This window comes from Podarcis gaigeae (assembly GCF_964106915.1).
Source record: "Podarcis gaigeae genome assembly, chromosome: 6".
Lineage (NCBI taxonomy): Eukaryota > Metazoa > Chordata > Lepidosauria > Squamata > Lacertidae > Podarcis > Podarcis gaigeae.
Window position 1 is genome coordinate 55,451,781 of NC_139682.1, and position 12,159 is coordinate 55,463,939.

At 43.6% G+C, this 12,159-nt stretch overlaps 1 protein-coding gene and 1 long non-coding RNA gene across 6 annotated transcripts in view; one reads left to right on the forward strand and one right to left on the reverse strand.

The window, feature by feature from the left end:
- Positions 1–12,159, forward strand: part of LOC310846287 — a 55,837-nt gene that overhangs the window by 29,843 nt on the left and 13,835 nt on the right. The window lies entirely within an intron of this gene.
- The window catches only part of FAF1 (Fas associated factor 1), a 165,691-nt gene continuing 164,141 nt past the window's right edge, over positions 10,610–12,159 (reverse strand). Inside the window, exon 19 of the mRNA XM_083742411.1 lies at positions 10,610–11,734. Coding sequence (XP_083598537.1) covers positions 11,651–11,734 — 84 coding nt within the window. The 3' untranslated portion in view covers positions 10,610–11,650. The remainder of the gene's footprint in view (positions 11,735–12,159) is intronic.

Consider the following 12,159-nt stretch of genomic DNA (forward strand, 5'->3'; position numbering starts at 1 on the left):
GGTCTGTGCGGACCTGCACCGTGTGCTTGGCTCCGACGAGGAAGTGCCGCCACGCCTTGAAGGCTGCATGTATGGCCAGCAACTCCCTGTCCCAAATGGTGTAGTTCTGCTCCGCTTTGCTGAGTTTTCTGGAGTAGAAAGCGCACGGCCTCTAGTCCCCCTGGTGGTCTTGCTGCAACAGAACGGCTCCCACGGCCCTGTCTGAGGCGTCCGTCTCCACTCTCATGGGCCTGCTGGGATTTACGTGCAGTAGGTTCTCTTCGGAAGCGAAGAGCTGCTTGAGCTTCTGAAAGGACTGCTCTGCCTGCTCCGTCCAGATGAACCTCTTCTTCTTGGAACTGAGGGTGTCGGTGATGGCCGCTGTCTGCATGGCGAAACCCTTGATGAACTTGCGATAAAAGTTGGCAAAACCGACAAACCTCTGTACTTCCTTCCTATTGCGTGGGCTCTTCCAATCCAGTACTGCACGTACCTTGGCACCGTCCATAGCCAGTCCCTTGTCGGACAGTTTGTAGCCCAAGAAATCCACCTCCGTCTTGTCGAACTGGCACTTCTCCAGCTTGGCGTACAGCCTGTGCTCCCGCAGCCTCTGCAGAACTTCCCTAACATCTCTCTCGTGAGCCTCCGGCGATTCCGAGAAGATTAGGATGTCATCCAGGAAGCAGACGCACTTCTTGTAGAGGAGACCCGCCAAGACATGATGCATGAAGGCTTGAAAGCAGTGGGAACCATTTTTTAATCCAAAAGGCATAACTCTGTATTCATAAGTGCCCAGCGGCGTAAACATGGTTGTTTTCCACTTGTCGCCTTCCCGTACGCGAATGAGATTGTACGCTCCGCGCAGATCCAACTTGGTAAAGATGCGACCCTTCCTCACCGTCGCCAGCAGGTCATCGATCTTGGGCATAGGGAAGGCTGAGGGCTTGGTCTTGAGGTTCAAGAAGCGGAAATCAACGACCAGCCTCTTTTGGGGCGTGTCCCGCTTCTTTACAAAGAACACGGGACTGCCTCCTGCCGCCTTGGACTCCCGGATGAATCCCCGCTTCAGGTTGTGATCTATGAACTCCCTGAGCTCTTGCAATTCATCCTCAGACATGGAGTACAGTTTCCCCGTCGGGAGCGTCGCCCCGGGCAGGAGGTCGATCTTGCAGTCGTAGGGTCTGTGGGGTGGCAGCTTATCCGCCTCTTTCTCGCAGAAGACCTCCAAAAACTCCTTGTATTTGTTAGGCACCGCTTGCAACATGCCCAAGTTCAGCTGTGGTCCATCCTCGTGCCCCTCATCTTCCAAGTCCGCCAGGATGCAGTGTTCTGCGCAGTAAGAGGAACCGAAGGTCAGTTGCCGCTGGTACCAAGCTAATGCCGGGCTGTGCCTATCCAGCCAACTCATTCCCAACACTATGGGCGTGTCTGACAGGCGGGTGACGTTGAAGCTGATGACCTCACGGTGGTTTCCAATGCGCATCACCATTGGCGGCGTCTGCTGTAGCACTTGCCCTCCCAGTAGCTCCCTGCCGTCCACTGTGACGACTTTCAGAGGTACCGCCGCTGGCAGAAGGGCTATGCCATGTTGCTGGATGAACTGCATGTCTATAAAATCTGCATTGCTCCCCGAGTCGATGGTGATGGGAATTTCCACAAGTAGCCCATTGGGGAGCTGAAGGGATGCGGTGAGCTGCACTACTGGTTTGGGTGGGAGGGGGTCGGTGGGCTGTAAGATCCCTGGGGATTGCTTCACTGACTTGTCTGGCTGGTCCCCAGAGACGCCATCTCCAGCCAGACAGTGGAGTTTTCCTGCTGCGACTCCCTCTGCTGAATTGCGTCTGTTACTGTCGCTGCGGCTGCAGTATGCTTGTGAAACCGCTGGGGACACTCTTTTGCCATATGCTGAGCACTGTCGCAGATGTAGCACTTCCTGGTTCCTCTAGGAGGCTTCATCTTGACTGCTCCCGGAGTTAGGGCTCCGACTGTGGAGTGAGCCTTAGCACCACCTATCTCCATCGGCTCCTCTCCCCCTCCCAGCGGAGGCATGGATCGAGCGCGCGCCGCCTCCTTGGGGAAGGGAGGCAGTCCTCTCGCTGGCGTGCTTCCCAAATGCCCTTCCTCCTTGCCCCAAGGGCGTCCTTCCAACCGAACCCCAATGGAGAGTGCCCATTCCACCACGTCCTTGGTGGTTTGGGGTCTTCCCCCCCTTGCGATCTCGTCTTTCACAGCTCCGCTCAACCCCTCCCAGAACAGGTCTCTGACGGCAGGCGATTCTTTCTCCCAGGCTAGTACATTCACCAATCCGAAAAAACGTGAATGATATTGCCTCACAGTGGCTTTACCTTGTCTTAGTCCGTGAATCTCCCTCCTAGCGATATCCACATCAATCTCAGATAAAAAACACGCATCCATCACTTTAATGAAGGCAGCCGCATTTTGGAGGGCTGGATCCTTGTCTCTCCATAGATTGCGCAGCCACGATTTTGCCTCCCCCCGTAAATGAGAAATAATAAATCCCACTCTCTCTTCCTCATTTTTAAAGTCTTTGTCAAGCAGCTGCAATGCATAAATTACATCTGCTCTGAAGTTAGGATACTCCTGCAGGTCCCCATTGAAGTGAGATACCAGGCTCCCTCCTCTGTTTCCCAGCCCAATCCCTTCTGGTCTGGTGGCGGGTAGCCTCTGTGTACTTAGCACTTCTAACCTGGTTCGCAGATCCTGGCAGGCAGCAGCTGCTTCCTGTTCTTTCTTTCTGGAAGCCGCAATTTCTGCAGTCAACTGCGTCACTGCGTTTTGCAAACTCGCTATCCTCTCTTCGGTAGTCATTTCCCTGTTTTTCGTGAGCTCGCGAAGCACCAATCTTCACCCCTCGCTGCTTTCCCGCACTCCACGAGGTTGCAAAATTGGTGAAAATGGAGAGGGGACTTACTGTCAGGACTGCCGCTAGGTCCCAGCTCACAGAGGACCAACGCCCAGTGGATATTATATACAAAAGTCTTTATTGAAGTTTAGTTTCCATTTCCAAGCTCTGGGCGCGCAGGCCCACGTCTTAACGCTAGACCGGCTAAGTCCCCTCTGACTCACTGCTCCACCCACACCAGTTTAAGATTCTAGCCCGGCTCCACCTCTTGCGCTGCTCTTTCCTGCGTTGGGTCCTTCTGCCCTCTGGGGTTCCCTCCTTCCTGGACTCCTCTGACGCGGAGCCTCCTGAGTCTTGCCCCTCCCTCCGGCGGGCTTTAGGACCTGGCTCCCTTCCCGGGCTCCCCGCTGTGCCGCGCTCCTGTACATTTGAACTTGGCGCGCGCGCCCAGCCGGTGACTTTCCTTCTGACCGTTTCCCCGCTTCCTGATGTGGGTGTTGCCAAACCTGACTCCTCTCCTCCCTCTGGTGGTGAGGACACTGGTCCCGACTCCTGGGACTCCCCCTCCCCACTGCGCTCTGGTGGAAACGCTGGCCCTGATCTCCAGCTGCTGTTCAGGGACTCCCCGCTGGCCCCTCCTTCTTGAGGTTTCTCCCTTGGAATCTCCCTTGCTCTGGCCACCGGCGCTCCCTTCTGTGAGTCCTCCGATTCGCTAGAGAGGCTTGTGGAATAACTCTGGCCACTGTCACTGCCTGCGCCCCCCTCGTACTCCTCCTCCTCACTCTCCATTTGCTCCCCCTCCTGTGTCTCTCCTTCTGAACCCCTGACAATAAGCATGCTGCCTCTACTCTGGGAGGCCAGAGGTGGCTATAATTACTAGAATTCCACTTGTATAATTGGAAGGGACCTTGAAAATCAAACTTCCTGTTCCATGGTAGTTGGTAGTCTCAGTGCACTTCTTGGCAGGAAAGGAAGCTCTACTGCCTTCACTTTCCCCTTCTTCTGACCTAGGAAATTTGAGAAGGTACTGGGGAGGGGCAAGGTAAGGTGCTCAAGCACCCATTCATGTTCATGTACCCTTGCTAGGAGTATATGCAAAAGGGCTCAAGTCCATTTGGGGGTAAACACAGTGGTCCTTGTGGAGCCCTAGTTAATATTCCCAGCTCTTAAAGGGTGGGAACTAACATAAGGAACTATCCTGAGCCTAGATTTTGAAGGTGTGCACTACCACTTTGAGTTTAGCTTGGAAGCAATAAGAAGTAAGCAAGTAAGTAAATTGTACATGCCCCTTGCAGCTAATGTAAGACATTAATCTGGCTGCTCCATTTTGGACTAGCTGCAATTTCTCAGTAGCCTTCAAGGGCAGTCCCTTGTAGAGCATGTTTCACACAATACATTTGTATCATCTTTAAAATTGGCACAAGCCCCTCTATCTGTTTAAGCAACTGTAGGGAAACAAATATTTTATTTAGTGACCCCCACATCAACCATTAACTTTAACCATTAACCATTGTAATTTATTCAAATGTCTCAAAGGGCACACAAATTGGGCCAGGAAGAGCTTACCGGTATCTCTGATTTTTACTATGTGATAAAGAACTCAGAGGAAATGTTTTCTAGTAATGGAAGTAGCTGTTACATTTGCCATTCCATCTCTGGCAGTAAAATCTTTTGGGCCAACCCTAGTTGTTTACCATATACATATTTAGCCAGGTTTGTAGAGTTCAGATTTCCTTTCTTCCTGGTTCCCAAGTGTAATATCAGGATTGTGCGGCTTGGTAGCAAACTTTGTAGGTTTGCTGTAGTCGGATGGGGGTGTTTGAACTGTAGGAGAGTCACCCTGAGTGAGTGTACTTCAGACTGAGGTTAAAATTCTAAGGGTGTTGGTAGTTCAAAAATAGACAGATCAGTGGGTATGGAGACTTTGGGGTATGGAGACTGATCAGACTTCATCCAAAGGAGAAGGGTGTCTTGTGTGGTTCAGATAGCCATCTGGCCTTTCTGAGAGACTGAGGAAACCTTTTGAGATTAGGTCCATCACAGTTAAAATGGAACATTGCTGTTTAGATTTCAAATGGGCACTTGGTATTATTAGCCAACAGAAATAAATGACCTGCAGTCTGGACAGGCCTCTTCACTAATGGACTTTTGGGGTTACATTGAGCATCTAGAGGAAATACAAGTAAGTTCTGCATTTCATAAGATTATTAATAGCATTCAGATGGGACCCATATGACATACCACCTTAATTTCTATTCAGCCCAACCCTTTAAAAAAAGCACAGCAAATACAGTAAGCCCCAAACCTATTGGTTTAGATACAAATATAAATTGAAACATCCACACTGAATGGATAAACAAAAGTAACATCATGAAACTGAGCAAGATTGAAAGCAACAGGCTCTTTCCACGAAAACCTCCCAAAATGATTTAAATAAATCTTAATATACAAATATGTTCCTGCAAGTTGGGTGTATATCATTGACATTCAGGGTGAACATGGACTATAAAGCCTTCATTAAAAGACAAAGGCCCCCAAACAATGCTGATAGGTTTTAGATTTGATCTATTTTCATCCTTCATTTCCTGGCAGTTAGAGACTTAAAGCAGTTTGCCACCTGGTTACCTAAGGAGAGCCTACATCCATCGCTCCCTGCCTGTAATCTAAGATCTGCATTAGAGGTCTTGCCATGTGTGCCTATTGTGAAATCAGCATGGTCGATGAGCACACAAGACAGGGCTTTCTCAGTGGTGGCTCCACTTTATGGAACTCTCTTCCAGTTAACATTTACTTGGCCCACTGAGTTTTGGTATTCAATAAAGCCTTTAAATCTTATCTTTTTACTATTGCCTTTCTTTAAATGAGTTTAGGTCAGAGGTAGCCTATTTTGTGTCACTGTTTAGGACTGCAACTCTCATCAGCCATAGCCAGCATGGCCAGTGGTCAGGGATAATGCAAGCTGCAGTCCACAGCATCTGGAGGGCACTGTGTTGGTTACCTCTTGTTTAGGTGCTTTAACAGTTTCTTTCATGAATCAATTTGTTGCCTCCAATCAAAACTTCCTATTTTGTCTGATATTCGTTTTTTAAAAAAAAATTCTCGTCGCTCTCACTTTGTGATAGCTTGACCCCTGAAATGCAATTAATAACTGAAATAAATACATACATGTTGGAAAGCTTTCTTTTGCCTCTCAGAGGCAAGCTTTCATTTCCCTCATTTGCCCCAATCAGCCATTGCCTCCTTTTTAGAGAAATAACTTGCCTATGGAGTGTTTTTAATGCAGCCAGTCAAGAGTTCGGCTTCCTTTTCTCAATTCAATAATCTTTTGCCTTTGACACAAAGTTATACAAGTGCAGCCAACGTACGACAAGCCGCCAGTCTCCTCTGAGCAAGTGGAACTATACAAACACATAGAAGTAATTTCTTAGAGCTGCAACATATTTGCAACTTTCTGTGCAGTGTTGGAAAAACATTTCCCCAGCCTCTTGCACACAGACTTTGTGTAAAGTGGCTTAGGGCACAAAGGGAAGGTGAGCAGGTTCACTTTTGTCAAGTGGCTTGATGGAAGATTTCCTCTGGGAAACCCATTTGTGCCACCTTGAGTAACACGAGGGAAGAAAGGTGGAATATAATGTAGCAAATAAAATAAATAAAAGCCTAGCTTTTTCTTTTTTAAAAAGACACCCTCTTATTAAAATATGGAGCTGAACTTAATGCAGGACTTTGTATAATATGAAATGGCCCATACCAGGATAGCAACAATTCTGAGTGGATGCACAGTCCACTTTCTGAGTGCATCTTGAAGCTCAGTTAAAACGTTGCTTATTTGCAAACCACCAAAAAATGCAGAAGGAGAATTGATGATGTGTATGTTGGAATAGGTGGCAGGCTTGTGATATGCAGAATTCCAGAATAAGTTCAGAAGCACATCCCTCTACTGGTGAGTTGGACTGACCAGTTGCCATTACACATTTATTGCTACTTAAGTACATGTAGGAATCTTGCAGAAGACTGCAACAAGCTAGCCCCAAGAACATCAGTTTCTTGAAGCATAGTCGGCAAGGGATGTGTGCAAGAAAGCAGGTTTCGGCTCATGCAAAGGTGGATACATATTTACATCTGGATACACATATGCACTGCAAAAAATCAGAGCCTGCCAAATATTTGGGGGGGGGGCAGGGCATACTTCCCCCTGGATTTTCCTCCCTGCAGTACCCTGATGCTCCCCACAACCTACTGGGGGGCAGGATGGATGTTGTTGAAAAGCAGCACTGGGAATGGATGGCTGTGAGCAGGCTGGCAATGAGAACAGAAGCACTAGACCAGTGATGGCCAAACTTGGCCCTCCAGCTGTTTTAGGACTACAATTCCCATCATCCCTGACCACTGGTCCTGTTAGCTAGGGATGATGGGAGTTGTAGTCCCAAAACAGTTGGAGGCAAATCACAGCACTAGGTGAATCAGCACTAGGCGAATCAGTAGTAACGGCCATGGGTGTAGCCAAGGGGGGGTGCTGCTACTCTAAATCAGTAAAATAAAAAATCTGAGGTTCTGTCCTCCAACAAAAGCCTACACCCCTAACGAAAATCCTGGCTACACCCATGGTAGCAGCCACTGTCTTAATTGCCCTCAAAAGCTTTGTTGGGACCCAGAGTCACCTGCACAGTGACCCTGTCCTGCACAGTGACCTGCACAGTGGAACTTCCCGTCCTCTTTTCTCTTTGCACACACTGTAAATCTGCTCTGGTAGATTGGGGAAACAGATTTAAGGGGTACAAGGAAGTTCCACTACACAGCTAAAACTCATTCAACTTGCAGAACTGTTTAGTTGTATTTGGGCCATATTATTTTAAGGGGGAGGTTGATGTAAGCAAATATCACACTGAATTGACTAGTTGAGTCTTTGTATGTAAATATGGATGCATGTTCCTGTCTGTGTCCAGCACACTGAAATGGTGCTCTTATCACAATACTTGTTTGTAAACTATTTTGAGTAAAAACACATTTCGAAAGGTATGATGCATATTTTATAAGAAATTAAAAGTAGTAGTTGTGCAGAACTAGTGATGTGCTAGTAGAGCTGGACTGCAGCCCAGATCTAACATGCCAAACTGTTGCCTTGATAAAAATTATAAACAAACCCGAAGTATATGGGAATACACTATATTATACTTATATCCTCGTTGTGCCTTCAAAAGCCCCATAAAACACAAGGAACGCTACGCTGTTCATCTCTGGACTACTTAGTGTTTGATCTTTGAAAAAAGACATTATTTCTCTTAGTTATGGAGAGGAATGAAAGAACAATCATGGACTCTTCCAAGACAAAGGTAAACTAGATTTTAGTAGAAACTTCAGTGTAACTGCAAATTTATTTAATGTTTCTAATGTCACTGAAAAAGTACAATTTATGAAAGCTGTCGTCCTGTTCTGCTACATTTATTTTTTTTAAGGCGGTTCCATTAAAACTCACCCCCATTAAATGTAAAGAGTGTAGGTGAAGAGAATACAGAGGAGACATTTGGGTTTTGCATAACCTCTAATATCAGTTTAAACAGCAATGTAAAAATGAAGAGGTACATCGGAGGCAGCACTTGCTGCTGCCAGGGAGCTTCCCGCTTTCCCCATCATACTGAATGGGATAATAGACACAAAAAGGAACACTTTGTTACAAGTTTCCATTAATTGACAACAATAATGCCTTAAGATTTAATACTAATGCATTCAAGACATTAATGATAATCCATTAATATGAGGGACCTGACAATGTAAAAGTGGAATCAAAGATATGATCCACCGTAACAATATAACAGTTGGGTGGGGATAACAGCTTGCATATTGAATATAAAGGGCTGGTGAATTGATATCAGCAAAGAAAATGTGACTAATACGGTGGCTTTGAAACAGAGAAAAAATGGGCACATATAAAATTGTCATTAAATACTATTGCTACATGAACAACAAGCAGCATTATGGGCCCATATTTTTGATTACAGAGGTTTGTGTTCCTAAAAATCCAAATGTTAGGAATAAACCAATCGTTAGCAATATTTTATTTCAATGGGAAGATATGCATTCTTGCAGTCCTCCAAGACAATGCCTCATAGACTCAAAAGTGAACAGCAGGTGGAATTAATTTTACATGGAGAAAATTACAACCGAATTGGCACAACAGAAGCCTACAGCCAATTTCATGCTGGATGTATACATTCACTAACCAACCAACCAACCACACAGCATAAACACATCCACAAATTCAGATCAAGTTGTGGAAGAGTATAGGAAACTACCTTTAAAACCTCGAACTGCTATTCCTGTCAATCATTCGGGTGCATTTGCGACTTGATTATGAGATCATGTGAGATGAAAAGAAATAAGTAAACAAATGTTGATGTTCAGATGGGTAAAATGGAAGCATGATATAAAATACGTCACAGGAAGATTAAACTACATTTAATAAATTAATAGGGAAGTGAAAATGTGTAGCCAAAATATAAGAAATAAAGCTGAAGAAGATAAAAACAGCACAATGATCTCACAAATGAAACTTATTATATAAGATAAAGGTAATTTTAAAAATATTCTGTACAATGATCTGGTTTCCACATCACATTAAACCATACATAAAAATGAACATGCAGTGTTTTGGTGCATAGCACTGGAAAATTCTCCTCTGCTTCTGCTACACTGCTGGAAAAAAAGCCAGAATTTAGAGAGAAACAAACTATGAACCTAGGTTTGGATGTCACAGCAAGTCAGACTCTGGCTTGTCTCGTAGTGGCATGGCAGCAGCAGGAGCAGGGGAGGAACAGAGCAAGAACGTTTGAGCACCATGCACTAGCATGCTGCATGTTCACATTAAAGCATTAATGTGATGTGAAAACCATGCTAATGCATATCAATATTTCAGCAAGCCCACTCATTAGAAGTATGGTTGACAACAATCTAAATGAACATTTGCAGATGAATACTAATTAAGGGCACAATTCAGAATCCACTTGCTTCAGAGAGAATTTTGATGCAGAAACAAGTGGTAGACCACAGTTCCATTCATTTCATCGGTAGGGTTAAGCATGACCTTAACTGTCTCTAATTAAACTGCATGGGGCTTTTAACTTGAAGTAGATTTCATTCTTCCTACTTATGTATGGAATTTGTTTTTTACATTTCTTCTGTTTGCAACTTGTATAGCTTTTCAATTAAGGTAAGAAGCTGGATCTTTCCAATACATTCCATATTCTCTAATGTTGAGTTTCATGTACTGTAGATTGGGGTGGGGGGCATGAAATAGTGTGACATGAATACATCACTGTATGTCCTGTGTGCATTCACTAACGTGTTTTAGAAGACTCCCCCATCCACATTTTGCATTTTTGGTAAAAAATAATATATCGGCTTTACTACCCAACTAATAATCATACACTAATTTCATATATCCAACATTCTGAAAAGCAGAACACCACTGACAATGTTTATACGTTTGTTTCTGATTCATATTAAATCTTCATACTTGGATACAATCTTGAGTTATATGCAGAAAAAAACCAATGATCTGTTTAGTAGCTGATGTTTCTGTGGTGCTCTCAAATGCTATAGCCTATACCTAGATTTTTGTTGCTTTTTTAAAAAACAAAAAGGTTATAAAATTATTTTGATAAAATTTTAGGCAGCAGGTATAGTTGGGTTGGTTTGTATAATTCAGGCTTCAGAACCAGTTCCCTGGGTACACATTACTCAGGATCAATAATGAAAATGCAATGAGGAAGATTTCTTAATACACTGTAATTTTACATTTTTATTGTTTGGTGAAATAAACAAGGTGCTTTAAAACAGCAGAAAAAAAATACAAACAAGTGCCAGAATGAAAGGAAGCAAAAAGGAAATAAAGGGCAGAGAGAAGGGTTCCTGTAATTTCTTCCACAATGATGAGCAAAAAATAAAATAAAATGTGTGTTTGCTATTTGAAACACTTTTAGAGGCTGGTAGTCAACTTATTACTGAACTATCAGCTAGATACCAGTTACTTAGCACTGGCCCATTTCTGAACATTATTTAGATATTCACATCATCAGCAGTTCAGCACACTGCAGTGTAATGGAAAGTACTCCCTAAACTGAATTGGAACTGAGATCCAAAAGGGAAAAAAGGTAAATAAATATCTTGCATATATGTCAAACTATATTCTCCAAACAAAACCTTACATCTTATGAAAGGAGTCAGAAAGTACCAACAAAACAAAAAAAGGTTTCTGCTTTCTACTACTATAATACTGTTAAATCTCCAAGGCTGAAAATGTCCCATGTGTTGATTTTCTGCCTTTTTAAAAAAAGTAGGTGGTGAAGTAGAAATTCAAACACAGGAAGAAAATGCATATATATGAGAGCACTGGTTCACCGAAATATCAAATATACAGTATTCTAGTGTCAAAAGTACAGGCAGAAATGTCCAAGAATTCTTGGTGAAAAGGGGGTAATTGAGGAGTAAAAATTCTACTTGACAATCACTCACATTTTAACAGTGCATTAATTATAACAAAAGCCAGATGGTAAGTGAGCAACAGAGTCATAGTGTTCAGTGTTTACTGCAGAATATTTCTTTTCTGCTCATTTAAATGAGGTTGGAAACATATACTCATGTATGGAAAACTTTTAAGGAGCTATGTTTATTCTTCCTTTCCGGCTTCTTGAAAGAGGCAGAGTTGTGACATTGATTTTTGAGTTAAATGACAGTACACGGTGATTTGGATAAAGCGTTCACCGTGCCTCGTTCATTATCAAAGGATTGCTTAGTCCTCCAATCTGGCTCGATCTATTCTTTTGCCTCTAGGAAAAGTGTTTCTTGAGGGTACAATTTTAATTCCAGTAATGATTTATTTGGATCCAGCTGGGTCACCTGTGAAGACAAAAAAACCCAGAAAAAACCTGAAAAAACAAGTACAGGTAGCCGTCATATACATTTTCAAAAGCAGACTGTTAACTATTTTAGGGCCTTTAAATTTTTTTACTTATAACATCCAGAAAAATAGCAGCAATTCATACATAAGAATATGTATATATTTGCAATGGGCTGCAAGAAAGATAGGTTTATTGTAAGTTGCATTTTGTATCACCTGGCAAAAGGTCTCTTATTTTCTTTATTTAGAGAATCTATCAGCATTTGACAATGCAGATGTTATGTTTGTGAGATTATTGGAATCTTACGGGTACACAGGACAGAAACGACATGCCTAGCACTTTTTTCTATATAGACCCAAAATACTCACTTAATTTAATTGGTGTTTCAAATATGTAAATGGCTTAGACATCCTCTAATAATTG